Here is a 20316-nt window from a genome sequence, read left to right on the forward strand (position 1 = left end):
GTTTCCTGCCTCGTGCGCTTCAGGCTTCAACCTTCCGTTATCCTCGAGACTCACCTGTAAGATGCAACAACTGAAAACACCTGCAAAATGAAGAAAGTGTTCACCGCTGAACAAATATCGGACTGGTTCACCTCGGGCACCTCGTTTTTGAACATTAAGCTCACTGACGACGCGACTGAGGAAAAGTTCCACGAGCCATCTTTGGAAGCCACCAGGTAAACTATGGACAACGTGGTTTTTAGCTTCTGGCTCGGAATACTTTAGTGTGAATGTTTGTCACACTTAAAATGTTTCAGATCATCAAACAAATATTAGTCAAACACAAAATGCAGTTTTTAAATGAAGGTTTTTATTATTAAGGGAGAAAACAAATCCAAACCTACGTGGCCCTGTGTGAAAAAATGTTTGCCCCCTAAAACCTAATAACTGGTTGGGCCACCCTCAGCAGCAACAACTTGCAATGAGTCTTTTCCAGCTGTGGAGGAATTATCATCTTTACAGAGTTGTTGTAATTCAGCCACATTGGAGGGTTTTCCAGCACCAACCCCCTTTTTAAGGTCATGCCACAGCATCTCAATAGGATTCAGGTCAGGACTTTGACGAGGCCACTCCAAAGTCTTCATTTTGTTTTTCTTCATCCATTCAGAGGTGGACTTGCTGGTGTGTTTTGGATCATCGTCCTGCTGCAGAACCCAAGTTGGCTTCAGCTTGAGGTCACGAACAGACGGCCGGACATTCTCCTTCAGGATGTTTTGGTAGACAGAAGAATTCATGGTTCCATTTATCACAGCAGGTCTTCCAGGTCCTGAAGCAGCAAAACAGCCCCAGACCGTCACACTACCACCACCATATTTTACTGTTGCTATGATGTTCTTTTTCTGAAATGCGGTGTTACTTTTACGCCAGATGTAATGGGACACACACCTTCCAAAAAGTTCAACTTCTGTCTCGTCAGTCCACAGAGTATTTTCCCAAAAGTCTTGGGGATCATCAAGATGTTTTCTGGCAAAAATGAGACGAGCCTTAATGTTCTTTTTGCTCAGCGGTGGTTTTGGTCTTGGAACTCTGCCATGCAGCCATTTCTGCCGAGTCTCTTTCTTATGGTGGAGTCATGAACACTGACCTTAACTGAGGCAAGTGAGGCCTGCAGTTCTTCGGATGTTGTCGTGGGGTCTTTTGTGACCTCTCGGATGAGTCGTCGCTGCTCTCTTGGGGTAATTTTGGTCGGCCGGCCACTCCTGGGAAGGTTCACCGCTGTTCCATGTTTTCTCCATTTGTGGATAATTGCTCTCGCTGTGGTTCTCTGGAGTCCCAAAGCTTTAGAAATGGCTTTATAACCTTTTCCAGACTGATAGATCTCAATTACTTTCTTTCTCATTTGTTCCTGAATTTCTTTGGATCTCGGCATGATGTCTAGCTTTTGAGGACCTTTTGGTCTACTTCACTTTGTCAGGCAGGTCCTATTGAAGTGATTTCTTGATTGAGAACAGGTGTGGCAGTAATCAGGCCTGGGTGTGGCTCGAGAAATTGAACTCAGGTGTGATAAACCACAGTTAAGTTATGTTTTAACAGGAGGGGGCAAACACTTTTTCACACAGGGATTTTTTTTTCTCCCTTAATAATAAGAACCTTCATTTAAAAACTGCATTTTGTGTTTACTTGTGTTATCTTTGACTAATATTTAAATTTGTTTGATGATCTGAAACATTTAAGTGTGACAGACATGCAAAAAAAATTGGAAATCGGGAAGGGGGCAAACACTTTTTCACACCACTGTGTATGATAGAAAATACAAAAATTTATCTATGTCAACAAATATTTGCACAATACTATACTACACCATAAATTCACAAGTTCCAAAACAAATTAACTGCTGAATAGTAAAACACTTTTGAATGCACAGGACAACCCAAATAAATGTTAATATTTTACATGCACATCTTTTTTTTTAACTTCAACGTCACAGATCTATTAATTTTTGTTTTTATAATGCGGTCTGTTTATCCAAATGTGTGTGGTTTAAATACGATACTGCTTGATTGTGGAGTTGTTGAGGCAAAAAAAGTGGATGCCGGTGTTGTGTGGAGGTCTGTTCCCCTTTAGAAATGTGCTTCAGATTTCCACCTTGTTGTGGTGGTTGTTAATATTTTTTTAATACTGTTACATCATTTTTAATATTTCTGTTATCACCAACATTAACATAGGCTACAGTAAATGGTTTGTGCAGTATTTTAATTGTGTATGTTTTCCAGATGTTATGTATCCAACTTAAAATTTTTTGTTTAGTTTCCTGAATACTTAGGTCTAAATTTTTGCCGCTTGCCATTCTTGTTTGGACATCAATCAAAGCTCTGTCCGTGGTTCCCAACATGAGGTTTTGGACTCCCCATGGATTCGCAGAAGAATCGACAACAAAGGAAATAAGACCAAAAACTTTACTCTGTAAATTATGTTGAGTTTTCCCTCAATCTCGTTTTTTTTTAATTTTTTTTATTGTTGAATATTTTATAGTTTACCTCTTCAGGCTGCTAAAATCTGTTCACATAAAACAACACTCGTTCCCATTTTCAGCTTCTGATGAGCTGTCAAAAGTCAACATGACTTCACTCTAAAGGCTCAAAATCCCCCAAAAATAGCCCGTCTTGTGCTCTTAACATGAATTGTTCAAACTACCGGACACTATCACTTTTGAAATACATCTCCGACTGTACAAAGTCTAACTGAAGCTTGAAATCATGACTGTTTAAACCTCTCAGTCCATGAAGTAGGGATCAGAAGGAGCAGGCAAAAAACAAAAAAACAAAAATGAGTTAATTTAGTTTTCACATTTGGGTTACAAGCTATGAAATATCTACCGCTACAAATACTGCCATGTCATCTCCATGCTATGGATGTGACAACGGTTGTTCCTTGTGTGAATCACAAGACTACAGATGTGGTAAGGAGTGTGTCCTCTCACAGTGTGGTGCTGTACGCCCCTTTGGGCCGGAGAGGTACCGGATAATAATATGGAAGGTCCCAGTCCCTGTTGGTTGGGAATGAACTGGAGTGTCTCATGGCCCGATCTACGTATCCAGAGACTGTAGGGATTTCTTCCTTTGGGCGGTCTCCACAGTTGGGCACCGTAGGCGTGACAAAACCCTGCTTCATTTTGTAACGGCCGGTCCAAGCCTCCATCGGTCTGAACTGTGCGAGCTGCACGGGCAGGTTGTCCTCGTCATCGTGTTCCTTTTGGCTCAGGAAGTCCCTCAGTACTTGCTTGAAGACGGACGCCAGCTCCCAGGGCCTTATGTTGTTAGTGGCGAGGACCTCACGAAACCTATAGAAGTATGCAACAATATAGTTAACGAAACTCTTGTTGGAAGAAAAAAAGCGTTTTCATCAGATCAGCATCAGCAATTTCAGACTGCAGTTTGTAATGTTTCAATTGTTCCCCTGTCGCAAAATGTGAGACCTTTGTGTTTTTTCGTCTGCGTCTCATACTTTCAAGAATGACATATCTGGGACAACAGCACAGATTTTTGGAAATGGTACAAACATTGTAACACATATCTTATTTAATATGTTGGTCTTTGGCAATGTGGTTATATAAGCAAACAATAGTGACCTAGCAGTGAATTTTATGGGAAATAAGTAAGTAGGTCACTTTGCTCAACCATGTATAATAACTCATCAACCTATTTTTTTTCATCCTGGCCAACAGAGATGATGCGTGGAAACCCCAGCAGTCTGGCTTCATTCGGCCTTACAGGGCGTCCTTCACCTTCACATGTTTAACACCCTACATCGCCTCGGTCTGTGACAGTAACTCATAATGGCTTTCTTGGCAGCTCGCCCTCCCTCCCTTTCCCTATGGGTCTTTTCTGCTATGCCCGCTGTCAGGCCTCGTGTTTTTGCAATAGCAACTAGCCACTGTTGACAGCATACTAATGCGAAGATGGAACAAGGCATGGCTGCGACCAAACACCTCGAGAGGACGGTGGCTGCGTGGACAGCTGGGATCTGGGCACACAGGTACTCCAGCTGATGTAGCTCCGACGACGGGATGAGAGTCCATAACCGGGGATACTTCTGAAACCGGTGGAGACCCAGGGTGCTGTGGGTTAGTCGGTGCTCCCGCTCCAGTTCCCTCGCCAGCCGCTCGCGCTCCTCCACATGCCACAGGAGCTCTGCGATCAACATGCGGCTGGGTACGACCCCCGAGCTTGTCGGAGGCGGCGTTTCATCCTGAGCGGGCATTCTTGTCTCATGCGACCATTTCATCCAGCCGAACAGAGGCATGGCGCTCGCAGCACGTGGTCGGTAAAAACCTGAAGAAGCAAGAAGTATTTGTTAATCCGGATCACGAAGCCACAACTTCCACAACAACAGCGCTGGTTTAATGCATTTGTATAAAATGGAATATCTTATGTTTTCGATGTAGTGCAAAATTTCCTTTAAGTTGCACCTACAAATGATGGCAAGTATGTTGAAAAAGATTTGGACAAAATGGGTCAAAAATACATCAAAATGTCCTACTGCGGGAAAAAAATAAACATTTATCCGACTCTGTTTCTGCCAAAAATCATGTCTTTAGACTGAAATGGGGTCGTATCTTCAGCTTCAATGAAAATCGTGTGATAAAATGAGTTAACATAAATTCCAACTAATAAGGTTGACAGTGAAAGACGATCTCCCCAAAACCAATCTAACCTCTGGTCTCTGCCTGCTGCGGCGCTGCACTTCAAGTCATACTCGGTAAAGGACAAAGTCCCAGGTGTTTGTATTCGGTTCTTTTATTCAAGCTGATGGATCCATCACAGTTTCCACCGGGGATTCAGATGGATTACGCAGCCTGTAGGGTCAGAGGTCAGCCTCGCCGAACACAGACTGGACGTGTCGCTGCGCATATCTTAAGTTTGCAAAACTGAGCTTTTTGTGTTCATGATTTGATTCCAGCGTTTCAAAAATTAAATAAATCAGTATTTAAACTGCAAGTCTTCCAGAATGTGCAGGAAGGAATTATCCTGCTGACATCTGGCTGAGAATTGAAAGGAAAGATTTATACTTACAGGTGAAAGCTACCCCGCTGGCACTTTTGTAAGCTATTTACAAATTGGGCAAAGAGGAGCTTTTCACAGAGCGCAGCCTCCAGCTTCTTGTCTCCATGGATCCGTTCCTGTAAACTGAACTCCTTCACTCCTCGTTTGATACGTCCCTTGGTGTCAAATGCCCAAAGTCGGCAGCGATCCTCCCCTGTCCTGGTCGTAGAAGTGTTTTTCTTTTGGTCTTGTAGCTGTTCTCTTGTCCTCCCACTGCTTCTGTCATGCAGACTCTTTCCCAGGAGAGTTGGTCACACACTGCTAACTGACTAAGAGCTGTCACCTCTCCTCTCCTTTTACCCCACTCTCCTCCGTGCAGTGTGCCGCGTTGTTGTAAGGTCAGCTGCTTTGTAGCTCGCACGAAAACGTGTGCATTGGTGAGAAAGAGAGAGGACGAGAGTGCATGTGTGCGCACGAGCCGTGGGTGTGTTGTATCTGAGCTCCTCTTCGTACTGTCAGGGTTTGTGTCTTGCTGTGGTGATGAAATCCTCGCTTCACTAAGAGTGCAGCTAGGAACGCTCCCGAGGCTAAAGCATTCTGGGCCCGGTCGGGCTGACCGGCGGGGGGGTCGAGATGTGGCCGTCCCTGCGAGCACATTTCCAACCTGAATTAAGTCATGAATTGTGCAGAGATGCTGCTACTGTGATCTAACATTTGAGGTTTGCTTTTAGAGATCATCTCTGTGTTACTCGGCGTAGAATTTGCATTTTTATAAGTCATTATAAAAACTCCTTCAGTTCAGACAAACGGCTTATTTTTGTTGTTTTTGTTTTGTTTGTATATCAAAGAGCATTAAAGCCCCAACAGATGTAGTTATGGTAAAACCACCTGAAGAATTCAAACAGGTTCACCTTGGTACACAATGCGTGTCTTTACTATGAACTGATTTTGATCTCATGAGTACAGATAAGGAAGGGAATCGTTCATGGTCTTTGAATTGAATATAATCATCATGGTAATGTGAAGGAAAACTATAAAAGGCCATGTGAGTTTGGGCATCATCAAAGTGCATTTGAGTCTTAAGTTGTATAAACTGCTTAAAGTTGCTTTAATTTTGTTTTAGTCCAGCGGACGGCTTTGATGAGGGAATCCCGAAAAATGTGAAGTCTGCTGGAGGAAGGTCCCAAAAACCAGAAGCAGCAAGGCGTGAGTTTTAGACTTTGTGTTTCCTTTTTTTTTTTTTTTTTTTTTTTTTTTTTTTTAACTTACCTCATACTTACTCACATTGTTAGACAGACAGAAATCTTCTGCCCTGATTTGTTTAAAACTATTTATTGTGCATTTAATTATGCTTCCTTAGGTTCTGCTCCTCCTTTACTTGCCAGCTACAAGTACCCGAGCCTGCCAATTACCAAAAACAGGAAGGAGGTAAGATGGCTGCTGCACCAACTCAACCACACAGCCTGATGGTTTTTATCACCCACTCTCATTCTTTCGTATTTTTTTTCTTTTTTCTGGTCGTTTTGGAGTTACACTGAATTCATCAATATGTCTTTAGGACATTGAAGCACTTTAGCTTTTACTCATTGCACAAGATGAGCACAATGTTTTTGATGCTGCAGGACAACAGCAAACTTGAGTTTCACCAGTCTGGTATTTTCTGTTGAGCAATAGAGTGGTGTGTGCATATTTTAGGAGCTTAAGATGTCATTTTAGCTGCTCTTTCAGAATGCAGATTAAGTGTCAACTTCCTGTCAGAAATCAGCTTAGCATATCCATCTACTCTGCAATTTCATAACTTATTTTTAAATTTCTCTTTTTATTTCAGTGATATAGTACAATGGCCAATTGGGGTTTCTTTTTTTGTTAACCATCTCTCTCTTAACTGTGCGCATGTGTCTGCTTTTTCTTTGTGTGTGTGTGTGTGTGTGTGTGTGTGTGTGTGCGTGCGTGTCTACGTGTGTGTGTTGGGCTGCTTCCAGCTGATTTCCCTCATAGAAAACAACTCGGTGGTGATCATTCGAGGAGCCACAGGCAGTGGCAAGACCACCCAGCTGCCACAGTACATTCTGGACCATTACAATGAGAAAAATGCCTCGTGCAATATCGTGGTCACCCAACCACGCAAAATTGGAGCCTCCAGTATTGCTCGATGGGTTGCAACACAGCGAAAGTGTACCCTGGGTAGTCTGGTGGGATATCAGGTTGGTGCAAGATTTAGCCGAAATCAGATTTATCTAAACTCTTTAGTGCAGGGTTTGCACGTATTTCTTAATATATGAGGGTAACAAGAGAGTGGCCCTGTACAGATGTCATGTAGCAGTAGCCGAAAAGTACTGATGCATCGACCTGTAGTGTTTCAAAGATATTCATTGCATCTCTCGCGCTACTTAAAAAGAGTATTCTTATGCATGTGTTAACAAGTTCTTGTGTGCCTCGTTGCTAGGATGTCCGGCTGTGTTGTGCAGAGCTCTAAAACAGTGTCTAATAATAACTGTTGTCTCCTCCGCTCGGTGCAGACCTCTGGAGTTGAGAATGATGTCACTGACAGTGGGAGCAACGATAAACAGTCATTGTTAGGAGATATAATTCTTATGTTATGCAACACAACCTGAACATGATGGTCTGATTTCATTCTTTCAGAGGCAGTCATTAATGTTTGTTTTCCCCCACATGGTATATATCTACCTTCTGCATGTTGTACACTTTCTTTAACAATTTGTGAAAGTTCTGTGGGTTGGCGAGCCAAAAAGTATTTCTCTGAGATCAGACACAGATTAGCGATGGATTTTTATCAAAGTTCGCTGATATTTTCTCCAATATCAACCAGAAATAGTCATGTTGGCACTGCAGACATTAGACACGGGAAAAAGTTGAGGCCTAAAGCTACTGCAGAGGAAGTACGCTGTACTTTGTGGCCTCTCTGAGGCAGTAGAATATGAACCTCAACAGCTACTGGATAGGAGAATATATTTGTTTGTGTGTGCATTTTAAATGGCAGGAAAAAAATATCTTGATTTGTTTTGAGAAAATGTATAGCACAATTTTGGATTTGTAATGTGCTCTGGAATTATTCTGTGTAATGCTGTGATGCAATGACACCCAAAAATGATTAATCACAATGAAAAGGAAAGCAAAACACACAGAGTATGGCATTGCAGATGGGCCTCCCCCCTGGGAGATGGGGTGGTTATGTCACATCTGTGAGCTGATATTTGAAGATGACGGAAGTTTCCGGTAATGATCCTCTTGAGAAGTAAAACGGCAACAAGAAACAAACGAATGGCCGCCACAGATGAATTTGAGCTTCTCTCAGGCGGGGGGGCCGTTATAACCATCAATTTCATTCCTCATTGAATAGTGGGCAATTAAACCAACAAGTCCACAGTGAGTGTGGTGAAGTATGTGTTTTAATTGACAGGTTTATGAATGCAACTCTTGTTTATTTGTTTTTCAGGTTGGACTGGAGAAGATGGCCACCGAGCACACCCGACTTATCTACATGACTACAGGAGTGCTGCTGCAAAAACTGGTTTCAACCAAGTCCCTCACAGAGTACTCGCACATTTTCCTTGATGAGGTACATAAACATAACACTCATCATTTTTCATGTAAATGTCTGCTTTTCTACAAGCTGGTACCTGAAAATTTTAATTGTGTGTTTGTATTTTTTTTTTGGTCTGATCTGTTTTGTCTTGACAAGTTCACATGATATTCATTTAAAAGAAAACAGACTTGTTTTAATCAAGTTCATAACATTTTGTGATTTTTCTTTTTGTTCCGGTTTAATCTATATGTTGTGCTACAGTTTCAAGTTTGATTACATCCTATTATCGAATGAGTGATTCTTGACTTCCAAATGTCGCCTTTTAACGTCTCTGTCTTTGGTCAAGGTTCACGAGCGCACAGAGGAGATGGACTTTCTCCTGCTGGTTTTGAGAAAACTCCTTCATTCCAACTCTCGTTATGTCAAGGTAATTGTTAGATCCTATTCTTTATCTTCCTTGTGCCTCGTTTGTACTCTCACTCACAAGAGCCTGTGCTTTTCAGATAATCCTCATGTCGGCCACCATTAACTGCAGAGAGTTTGCTGACTACTTTGCCACCCCGATTTGTGGCAGAATGAACCCTGCCTACGTGTTTGAAGTGGAGGGGGCACCCTACGGCATTGAGGAGTTTTACCTGGATGACCTGAACGGCCTGTTTCCATACAGGGTAAAGAGATTATAGAGTAAATGGTTACTGGTTCTCTGGATTGAAACCAAATAGTTAACGTGTGAAATTCTTACCAGGTTGAGTCGTCGAACACAAGTGACCCTCAGATCTCAGCGGAGATGTACAATCTTGCCATTAGTCTCATCCAGAGCTTTGACGAGATGGAGAGCAAAGATTCCAGGTGTGGACGAAGTACTTTTTAGCACAGTTTACTTAAAGGCAAACTCATATTCGGCATCTCATTGTCAACTGTTTGTGTGTATGTTTATTTGTGTGGAAGTAGCAAGGCTGAGAAAGAAGGTGGTGTGACTCTGTCAGAGAGAGGCAGTGTTTTGGTTTTCCTTCCTGGTTTACACGAGATAAGATACATGCAGGAGGCCCTGACGAAGCTGGTTCACAAAAGGTGAGCTATCGAATTTCCCTCCGTTGAACATTTCTGCGTGTTGCCAGCTCCCTTTTGTTTTTGAAAGGAAAAAAACAAAGCACCAAGACATGTTTGATGTGTTACTTTTTTACTCATCCTGACATTTAACTGGACACTAAATGCGCTGCGGCTGTACAGACTGCAGGTTTATCCTCTCCACTCCACGGTGACTCTGGAGGAGCAGAACGGTGTGTTCCTGTCCCCAGTCCCTGGATACAGGAAGGTAAAAAAACACTCATCTTATCCTGCTGTGTTGTCAGTACCTGCTGCACTGATAATCTCCTCACCTTTCACAGGTGATCCTTTCCACCAACATCGCAGAGAGTTCGGTGACTGTTCCAGACGTCAAATATGGTGGGTTTCAAATTTCCATTTCTTCTATTTCATTTTTCTTAAAAATCTTCATTGATATTCTTTTTTTTTTTTTTTTTTTTTTTTTTTATCACAGTGATTGACTTCTGCCTCACTCGTCACTTGGTCTGTGACAAAGATACCAGTTATCAGTCCCTGCGTCTCACCTGGGCATCCAAGACCAACTGCAACCAGCGCAGAGGTACGGCAACTACGGCACACAACTTAAAACGCAAAGTGTAAATATCTTTCAGTCCCCTCACACCTAATATCGCTTCTCAATATCTCAGGTAGGGCAGGTCGAGTGTCGAAGGGCTACTGTTACCACCTGGTTACCAAAGAGTTCTGGAGGAATGATATCCCAGACTACATGATTCCTGAGATGCTGGTGAGACAACGTACTGATGACCACATACCTTGCTTTGTTTTTTTTTAATGCGGTTTCGACCCGACCTTTGACAAGCAGTCTATGCCCTGCTGTTTTCCTCTTCCCTCAGCTCGCCCCCCTGTCCACCATCCTTTTGAAGGTGAAGCTGCTGGACATGGGAGACCCCCGCTCCCTCCTCTCGACAGCACTCTCACCCCCCAACCTCTGTGACATAGTTAGGACCGTGCTCCAACTTAAAGAGGTCAGTAAAAAAAGAGTGCAGATGAATGACTTTCCTCTGAGAGAGTCATTCTTGTGTAGTCCAGTGCCTACGAACATGTTGCTGTAATGATGACTGTTATGTATTTGAGCGGGCAGCTGACCACTGAGCTTTGTCACAGTGTTAGACGGTGAGTTGTCTGACGGGAGCTTTGCGTCAGCCAGTGTTAGCATTGTCATTGTTTTTTGGGGTGAGAGCACCATAGGCCAGTGTTGTGTTGTCGTGTGTTTGTGTGTGTTTCGCTAAAGGAAACAGGAAGAAGGGAATTGCTGTCTCTTTTTTTTTTATCACTGAGAAAATAACATTTGACAAATGTATTTTATCTATTATTTTTCAGTTAAACGAGAAGGGTATGAAGAAGGGTACAAAGTGCATTAGAGAAAAATAAACTAGAAAATGCAATCAGTCAAGAGCCTTTAAAAATGTTTTATTACAAAACAGTACATTTATATATTTACAAATCAGAAGTTTTCAAAATTCAAAATGTTGAAAGCAGTTTTTCTCAGGGATGATTTTAGTCGTTTATTAAAGGTAAGAACAGCACTGTGTTACCTTTACACTAGTTGGATGTTTCATTGTGCAGATGGGTGCGCTGTCTGTGAAAAATGATAGCAAAAGCCAAAATGAGGATGGCAATCTGACGTTCCTGGGACGAGTGCTGGCCCACCTGCCTGTGGATCTGTACCTGGGGAAGATGATTGTCCTGGGCCACGTCTTTGGCTGCCTGGATGAATCTCTCATCATAGGTCAGTCAGTCGTTACGCTATTGGAACGGACCTACTGCATGTAACTGTGGTCGAGACAGAGATTGGTCCACAAATCTGTCATGAATGTACTTTTGGGAATGTGTTCGTGTGCGTTTAACATGATTTCATGAAAATATGTTTGCACAACAACTTCTCTCATCCTCAGCTGCCACACTCTCTCTGAAGAGTTTCTTTGCCATACCCTCGATGCAGCAGCTTGCCGGCCACAGGTGAGTCGCATCCAGCAGTTGCACTGATTTACATACTCTCAGGGTGTCAGTAAAGATCAGTTTACAGACTCACTTTTACATTTCAAGTCCTGTCAAAGTGTCTTGTGGCTTATGCAGTAAAAAAAACTAATTTGGACACACAAAATATTGAAATGAACGGAAAGTACGTGTTCATTTAAAGGTCTTGGTTCTCCCCATAAGAGATCTGTATATTTTGGCAAATCAGAGCATGAAATGTTTTGCAAACTGCGAGATGCCTTTATCACATCTCTCACAGGGCAGAAATAAATGTGGGTCATGTTTATTAAAAGATTTTTCTTAGTGCATTGAATAGCTCATGTAATTCTAGGAGCAAGCTGGCTTTTGCTCGTGGTGTACCAAGTGATGCCATAGCTGTGGTCAATGCCTTCCAGGTAATGTATTTGATGCAAAGTCAACAGCAAGTTGTCGGGTCCAATGGATTTACATGCATGGCCTTTTTTTTTTTTTATGCAAAATCTTTTTTGTTGTTGTTGTTTCTTACTGTTAGGCGTGGCACTCAGCCAAAAAGAAAGGACACCTGAGACACCCAAAGGTACTCGCAACAACGAAACATTACCTCACAAAAAAAAACCCTACATGGATGGAGTCGGGTCCAAAAGTCTGAGACCACAACGATAGTTTTATGTTATATTTTCATGTAAATCTGGAAATATTTCGAAAGTTTGACGATTCTTGAGCTTTTTTACAAGTGAAATTCTGAGACGTTAAAACGACCCTTGTATTAACAGTGTATTTGAAAACATTTGATAAAAAGCTAATTGTAACGTGTGCAGGTCTCTGTTCCTTCATCTATTTTTCATGAAATTAAAGTTTGTTGCTTTTTCTTCTTAGGATGAGCTGGACTGGGGAAAAGAGAACTTCATTCAAATCAAGAGGATCAGGGAGGTACAGAGATGATGCTGAGGAACCGAATCATATGAGTTTATGGAAACACATTACAGAGGAGTACAAGGAGGCAGCGGGGTTTCTAATGCTTTTTGACCATCTGACATGCAGTTCGGACAGCGTAAATCCCGTTTGCCTCCCCATCCAGGTTGCGGAGATGTATGAGGATCTGAAGAAGCGCGTGTCCCAGTTCAACATGCATGTTTCAGTGGACGACCAATCCTCAGACTACACCAGCGCCAACAGGCAGAAGTTCATAATTCAGGTGAGTCTTTGCTGAAAATGAAGGGTTGTACATACATGATCACCACAGTTCCAAGTGCTATTAAGATGAGATAAGTAAACCACAGATCTGGTCATTGGAGTAAATTAATTATTCAGTCTTTGTGGTTTTACCTAATTGTCAGTCTGTTATCAATAGCACCTCTCTTTGTCTCAGGTGGTCATTGCTGGTGCCTACTACCCCAACTATTTTGGCCAAGGGGAAATAGACGAATACCTGGCTTCCAAAGAGCTGAGTGGCTTCAACCCCAGAACAACAGTGATGGTATTGTCCTCAGTGTTTGGAGTCATTACAGCTGTGATCCCTTAGAACAAGCAGAACTTTTCATTTTGCTGATTGATTCTCAGAAAGATTGTTCACCCTAAATGTAGTGTGTGTGTGATTGAAGTGTATTGTAGATACAAGCACATTAGTGTATTTTATTTCATGTTTGCATTGCATGCTAGGTAAATGTTAGGATGTTAACATAAATACAATTGTAAACATTTTTATAAGAAACTGAAAATCATTATTAGGCCTTAAATACAACTCAAGCTGATTCTGAGTTAAGACGACTCTTAAAATGAATAGCTGAGCCTGACAAGCTGAAGTCTGAGATGTGCCACCATTCAGATGATAAACCATTTTAATTTATAAAACATGGACTTCACAAACTGTACAACTCGTGAAAAAGATCTTAAAATAACAAAGTTTTCCTTTTTTTCATGTTTGTGAAAGCTTTAAGGTCTAATGACCATGACTTTCAGGGCCACTTGTATGGAACATAGTGTCGTAATGTTGTTACATAATAAATTGTGATTTTGCAGTTTTATCATCAGATAAATTTGTTGTTTTCAGGTGAGGAACCTCCCTCCGTACAGTTTCCTGTACTACAAGCAGCTGCAGTCTCTGTTCCGCCTGTGTGGACAGGTCAAATTCATTTCCTTTGAGAACTCCAGGTACCGGGGGCCAAATACCAAATCAGATATCAGCGCTCAGTACTTTGTGTGCTCCAGCCTTTGTACACTTTTTATTATGTCCCTGTATGTATGTGCACTTAGAGCATACGTGGAGTTCTATAGGACATCCCAGGACTCCGGGGTGCTGCCTGAAGTGTCTCTTGCCCTCCTCCTGTCCCATCAGAGCCGTCCAATGGAGCTCTCTGTCTACCCCACTGACCAAATAGAAATGTGTGCTGGGAACAGACACACGACTCACATGAAATATTCACGGTATGGCGGCGTTCACATATTACAGAAGCCAACTACAGTTTATTTTATTAATTCAAATCAAGCAAGGACAAAATCTCATTTTAGCAGCACACGTTTGGCTGTGTTTGTCTTTTAAGGGCTGAGATTGTCTTTTTTTTGAAGTGGACATAACGGGCTGCATTGGTCAGTGGGCCTTCACTGAGCCTTAATGTAATCTGACATCCGAGCACTCGGCATGGCTCTTTCCAGCCGTCATCGGGTTCAGAGAGGGGAGGTTTTAGGCAGAGACAGTACCCACTACTTCTACACCCCTCTGGGAGGTGGGATATGTGGTGGCCTGCTTTATTATTAGCTCCAACAATAACACAGTTCGCTGACTATTCTCTTAAACCCATGAATGTTGACAATTAATTGTGATCCTTATTTGGTGTCATTTTTTATATTCCCCTCAAACTCCATATTGACAAGAATCTACCTCGCCCGTGTACAGGCTCTCTCTCAACACCCACACTGTGACTTCTGATAAATAATGCTTTTGTTATGCAGTTGTCGTGATCAGCACTACATACTATATAAACTATATATGCTTACTTGCTCGTTTGGATGTTTGATTTGAGAATACCTTGTGAGCAGCTGCCAGACAGTTAGTAAAATAATAACACATTATATTATAACAGATGACATCGAAGCAGCAATAAATACACACATGCCACATTGTTTGACAGTGTGATTACAATGAAAGTAAAGGGTCACACGCGGTGACATTAATGTCCCGGCCTCTTGGTTGTGCTGTTTCTCGACAGGGTTAACGTCGACTTCCAGAGCCAGTCTGTGTGCCCAGTGGCGGTGGTGAACAGCTCCATTGACCCTGAAAAGATTCCTCCCAACACCCTGTTTGTGGTGAACATCACAGAGGTTTGCATTTAACTTGGTCTGACAACTAAACTTCAAAAGAGATGCAACAAAAAAAAGCTCTGCATCTTGTTTTGGGTGTTGTTTTTTTTACTAAATATCTGAATATTTAATATATCCTCTTAACTCTGATCTCTGCGACAGGTGCTGGAGGTGGGTCATTTCTGGGGGTTCCAAGCGGATGAAGCCAGTTTGCAGAAGCAGCGCCATCTGACAGCAGAGATTAACAAACGCACACTGCATCCTGTACCAGTGTCACTCTACCCCAACCTGCTGTGTCTGGCTCCTTATACTGAGCACCGTGAGCAGAATCTGTACTACCGGGCCAAGATCCTGCACATTCGTGGTAATACGGTGGAGGTAAATATTGCTCACGCCTTCCAGTCGTCTGGTTAAGATGTAGTGCACCCGTTCAATTTTCCACCCTATGTTACTTAATTTTTTTTAATGTCTTTTCTTAGGGCTTTTATCTCATATGATCAGGCCATGGTAGAAGGAATTTAAGCCCATTCAGCCCAAACTTTTACAATACTTATAAATGATTGTGTTTAGTGTTGCTGACCAAGTAACTAAAATTTATCCTAACAAAATAAAAAAAAAAAAAAATCCAGATTGCAGATATTGAATGGTTTGCTTGGCCATTTTATTTAACCAGACAATCATTTTGACATGAGGTAAAACTGATTAAGGAGCAACATCGACACTGTTTTTTTCCATGGATGTGTTTGAGATAGTATTTTAATGCATTTTACAACAAGTCAGGCCATTCTTATCCACCCAGTTTCCAAAGATAAAGATATTAAAAGAAGTTCAGAGAGATAGAGAGTGAGGGAATACAGCAGAAAAAGACAGCAAAAGTTAATACGTTTTAGAAAGTTAGAGCCTTGTATGAATGCAGTTTTTGTGACTATTTTGTACATAAAATGTTCAAAGACGAAGAAGTGCTAGTCGCACACTAACCCACTAACATGCTAAGAAGTCTCTAGTTGTTTAGGCTGGTAACTTTGAAAACTGACTGTATTTTCCTGTCGTTCTGCAGGTGTTCTTTTTGGACTTTGGTAACACAGAAGTTGTTGCCTGCAGCAGCCTCAAAGAGCTCCCGTCTGACCTGCAGTCTCACCCTTTCCAGGTAGCAATACTATAAATGGCAGCATCGGTCAGCAAAGTAAAAGCACACTCACCATGTTCTACGGTCCAAACTGTGAATCAAGAGTAACACAACCTCTGCTCGTGTTTTCAGGCTAAGGAGTTCCAAGTTGCTGGGATGCGTCCTTCAGCCCAGTCCATCATCACTGGAGAGCAGTGGAGCAGCCACGCCCGCAACCGCTTCATCACACTGGTGAAGGGCAATTCGCTCATGGTGTCCCTGTACTCCATCCTCCACGGTGTCATGCGTGTGGATCTGCTGATCAACACAGAGGCGACGACCACCAGCGTGGTGGACATACTGGTGGACGAGGGACATGCTGTGAAGACGGAGGAGAGCATTAAGTCTGAGGTGACACAACAATACATGAAATGTATTAGGCAGTGTGCAATGTGGGAGTAAATCAACCCTGCATCTACTGATAGCCTGCGCGTGAGGAGTTTAGGAAACATTTGTAAATTGTAGTGTTTACCAACCGTCAATCAGGTTATTTATACGGACATTTAGAAATAGCACAAGTTGACCAAAGTGCAGCACAACAGCCAATAATTTAAACAAATTGGATAAACTTGAACAAAATTTACAATTATAAACAAAATGGCCAACAGAATAACATTAAAGAACTTAAGAACAATAGCCAAAAATCCAAAGCACGTGAAGCATTGAGACAAAACCTGGAATCGACTCCTTTTTCTTAGTTAAGTTTGTGGATTTTTATGTGCTCTTGCAGCAAAACCATGAGGCACTGATGTCTGTGTACAAGGACCTGAAGAAAGGTACATTTGTCCCCAACTCTGCCGGCAACTCCTGGATAGAACGCAAGAAAGAGGAGAAGGAGCTCATTGACAGCCTGCTTGCCCACTTTTCCAAGTGCTCGCAACCTTATTCCTCGACAAAGGTAAGATATGCTGCAGGCTAAAGCACAATTATGATTAATAAGAACAAACATGATAAAATAATATATAATCATCTTTGATTTTGTGCCACTTTTCAAAAATATTGTCATAACATTTAAATAAACAGAATTAAAATCATTCACAATATGAATAACATCAGTTCAGAAGAAGTTAAGATAGAACAGTTTGGAGGAGATACTGACTGAATCTGAGATGCTGATGCTGTGGTGTTTGTGGCTGAAGGCTTCACCTCTACTCGCTGTTGTCAGTTTTGCCAGTAGATGGCGCCATTTCAGTGGCTCGCTTTGTGCGTTTGTGCCTATTCAGGGGCACACCCATTACAGTCTGATAACAGAACAATGACGACAGGGTGAACACAGCTCTGAATCACAGGAATCTGTCCATGCTTGAAACGATGTGTGATTTCTATCTTTCCTCGGACGCTGCAGGTTCGTCTGCTCGGACCTTCCAGTCCTAATAAAATAAGCTTCCACAGCTTGAGCAACAAGGCCAACTATAAGTAAGCGTGACAGACTCCAAGACTAAATTAAACTTGCGGCCCCTCCTCCCCCTCTTTTCTGACGAAGAGTGTGTCGTCCTGCAGGACTGTGTGTATCGAGAAGACCAGCATCAACTCCTCGCCTGTGAATGAAAACCTGCACTACAAACATGAGCGGATGCTGGTGGCTGGGACGGTGTCATTGAACGCCTCAGGTACCAGATAAAGATAAATAAAATATCATTGCACATTAACAGCTTAAAGCGCCACTAATCTGTAGTTTTACATGGACTATTTTTAGTTTGTATCGTTGTTTTGTTTATTTACAATGTGAAAGGGGGCCTTGCAGTGATGAAAACACAAAACTTTTTATGTTGGGCTGCAAGTTTTTGAGCTCGTTGATGAATATACAGCCTAAATCAGTTTGTTGCAGGAACAAGCATTCTACTGAAAGATACCACCATCATGCCAGACATCCCTGGGCTGCCTGCACTCGTCACGATGCTCTTCACCCCCGTCATGGAGTTACGGTTCGTTGGAGGCACAGTGCTGCTGAACCCAAATATGAAACAAACTCATGTTGATGTTTTCTCCCCTATCTCGTTTTTTGGCAGCACTAATGAAGAGAGGACCTGCTACACCGGTGCAATCTGTGGTTTAGGCTGCAACAGTCAGACACAGGAGGCCGTGCTGTCCGAGCACGACATTGAACTGGCCTTTGATGTCAAGTTTGATGTTGAGGACATCACTGGGGTAACAGCTGTCGCCGGATACACAGATGTGTTGTAACAGACGGTGTTGAAATAAGACAGATCAGCTTCGCCACTCACGGGTTGCATTCGGATTGAATAAGAAAAGTCCAAAATGGCTCAACTCTTGACGAGACGCTGTATGATCACTGTTTCTTCAGGGTTCATACAAAGTCTTGAAAGTTTGGGAAATAATACATTTTAATCGTTTCCATTTCAAAGTCATATTTCATATTTGTTTTTTTGTCTCATGGCGTCTCGCATAAGACGCCGGCAGAATGGACTGTAGCTAAATTGACTGACGGGACGAAATGAACGGGTTGTTGTGTCATGAGGACGACCCTCTGCTCTTACAGTGTGTGTGTGTCCTCTGATCTCTGACGTGATGTGTGCATTGAAGGTAGCTGCACCTCCTCATGAGCTATTAGGGAAAAGGTGGTTTTGTTTTGTCAGCATGACAGCTGATTAACAAAAAAAATCTGGAGAGGACCCACAGGAAGGAAGGCAGTCATAAACACTACATCGTGTTTTCTTTCTGTTCAGATAAATGCTTTGCGAGTGGCTATAAACCGCCTGGTGTGCGAAGGGTCCAACGGCATTCTGCATCTGGGGCAGGACGTGATCAGCAGGATGCAGGAGGACTGTCGGGATCGACTCATTAGGTCTCGCACGCACACACACACACACACACACACACACACACACACAGAAATCAGCAATGATGTTGAATTTTTATGTAACGTAAATACAGTTGTTAACATGTGCTTCATTATGTCTTGCAGACTGTTCACAAAGTGTCCACCGAGGGAAGCTGCCACTCCAGAGTATTATGGAAGAGAAGGGAGGTGGAATCAGGTATGTTGGAGATAAGTGCTCCTTCATCCATTAATGGGACTCTTCACTTGATCATTGACTCTGTTTTAGCACATATTAGCTCTCTGTTTTACAGCATGTGTTGGATCTGCAGGTGGACCCGTCTCTGAGGATGGATATTGTAGAGCCTGGAAGTGGAAACACCAGAGGGGTTCTCTTCCAGCTACATCCGGTCACTCTACTCAACAGCTAAGGACACTTTAATCCTTCTATAAGAGCTGGAACGTTCTGAAGTCGTGTGACGTGGTTTCTCTTAAGTTTTAATTGAATATATGCTCCAAGGAGTATACTTTTTAAGTTCAAAAGGGTCAGCCGTGAAATCCTCGGTCCTTTCTTTGTTAGCTATCTCTGCTGCAGTTCCCTGTTTTCTTAAAGTTCACTGATTTCATTCTTCCAACGGTCCTTGTTGTGCCAGTTTCTCAGCCGTGGGCCATTAAAAATAGTTGTGTGTAACAGATGAGGCTCATCAGTCTTTTAATGGTCTCATTGTGACCCAAGAGTCAAGTTAAATTTGTCAACGCACACAGACGGCCGTGTCTCTCAGTCTTTGTGAGGACACTCATTGACATAATGCCTTCCTTCGCCCCTTACACTTGTGCTATTTTCCAAATCACATACTTCCTGTTGTACAGTACCATGTTACGACCCCTTCTTGTGTAGAGCAGGAATTTTGACAGCGTAATGCTGCTTTAATCCGCACACTGCCGTTCTGCGCTGACTGGAAATGACCTCAGCATGTGAGCGCATCATCCGCCAAGATATCTGCAGCTTTAATTATTTAACCCAGAAATCAACGTGTTTTCGTGCCCTCTGTTTCACACACTCAATCAACACACTGATTCTTCTGCCCAGCAGCAGTAGTGAAAAAGAAACACTTTTGTGAGGTGTTCAGGAACAACTGCAGCTTCCTCAAAACCTTAATTCACATTTTTTTTTTTTTTACACTGGTGGCCCCGCCCCCTTCCTCTACGGAGTCAAGATGGTGACCGTTTAGGGTGAAAAGTGTCCAGCATTTCACACTTCTTTTTGGGGGCGTATTGAGTGCACCAGTCTTAACCGTCAAATTGCCCTTTTAAAGTTGTGAGGACCAATCTTAATGTCCCCATAATAATGGTTTGAATAGAAAGACATTTACACACACACACACACACACACACTGTAAAATCCTGCGTTGAGAGGTGTGTCAGCGCCAGAATGCGTCGGCAT

The 20316-nt window shown here is 42.5% G+C and overlaps 2 protein-coding genes across 2 annotated transcripts; one reads left to right on the forward strand and one right to left on the reverse strand.

Moving 5' to 3' along the window:
- Window positions 1–87: 87 nt before the first annotated feature.
- On the forward strand, window positions 88–19559 carry tdrd9 (tudor domain containing 9). The gene is made up of 35 exons (XM_069152855.1): window positions 88–215; window positions 6145–6227; window positions 6382–6449; window positions 7004–7225; window positions 8479–8601; window positions 8915–8995; window positions 9072–9236; window positions 9314–9417; window positions 9520–9639; window positions 9799–9883; window positions 9957–10014; window positions 10109–10213; window positions 10302–10399; window positions 10509–10640; window positions 11242–11404; window positions 11571–11634; window positions 11984–12047; window positions 12164–12208; window positions 12508–12561; window positions 12710–12826; window positions 13001–13108; window positions 13682–13782; window positions 13885–14055; window positions 14838–14949; window positions 15091–15306; window positions 15986–16075; window positions 16187–16444; window positions 16824–16991; window positions 17439–17509; window positions 17594–17703; window positions 17922–18018; window positions 18103–18241; window positions 18781–18899; window positions 19020–19092; window positions 19205–19559. The coding sequence occupies exons 1-35, from the start codon at window positions 88–90 to the stop codon at window positions 19301–19303; spliced, it is 4011 nt and encodes a 1336-aa protein (XP_069008956.1). The 3' UTR covers window positions 19304–19559.
- Window positions 1860–5382, reverse strand: rd3l (RD3 like). The gene is made up of 3 exons (XM_069152234.1): window positions 5052–5382; window positions 3968–4310; window positions 1860–3319 (listed from the first exon to the last, which is right to left on the reverse strand). The coding sequence occupies exons 2-3, from the start codon at window positions 4279–4281 to the stop codon at window positions 2956–2958; spliced, it is 678 nt and encodes a 225-aa protein (XP_069008335.1). The 5' UTR covers window positions 4282–4310; window positions 5052–5382; the 3' UTR covers window positions 1860–2955.
- Window positions 19560–20316: the final 757 nt, after the last annotated feature.

This window comes from Embiotoca jacksoni, unplaced genomic scaffold (assembly GCF_022577435.1).
Source record: "Embiotoca jacksoni isolate LCO1_2020_lvr unplaced genomic scaffold, fEmbJac1.0.p SCAF_18, whole genome shotgun sequence".
Taxonomy (NCBI): Eukaryota; Metazoa; Chordata; class Actinopteri; family Embiotocidae; genus Embiotoca; species Embiotoca jacksoni.

What these genes read in the sequence shown, in the direction of transcription:
- tdrd9 (XM_069152855.1), top strand. Translation starts at nt 88, where the DNA reads ATGAAGAAAGTGTTCACCGCTGAACAAATATCGGACTGGTTCACCTCG. An exon ending in ACTCACATGAAATATTCACG is followed by an intron (nt 14,056 to 14,837) that starts GTATGGCGGCGT and finishes GTTTCTCGACAG; the next exon opens with GGTTAACGTCGACTTCCAGA. An exon ending in TTCGTGGTAATACGGTGGAG is followed by an intron (nt 15,307 to 15,985) that starts GTAAATATTGCT and finishes GTCGTTCTGCAG; the next exon opens with GTGTTCTTTTTGGACTTTGG.
- rd3l (XM_069152234.1), bottom strand. Translation starts at nt 4,281, where the DNA reads ATGCCTCTGTTCGGCTGGATGAAATGGTCGCATGAGACAAGAATGCCC. An exon ending in GCAGCCACCGTCCTCTCGAG is followed by an intron (nt 3,320 to 3,967) that starts GTGTTTGGTCGC and finishes ATACTTCTATAG; the next exon opens with GTTTCGTGAGGTCCTCGCCA.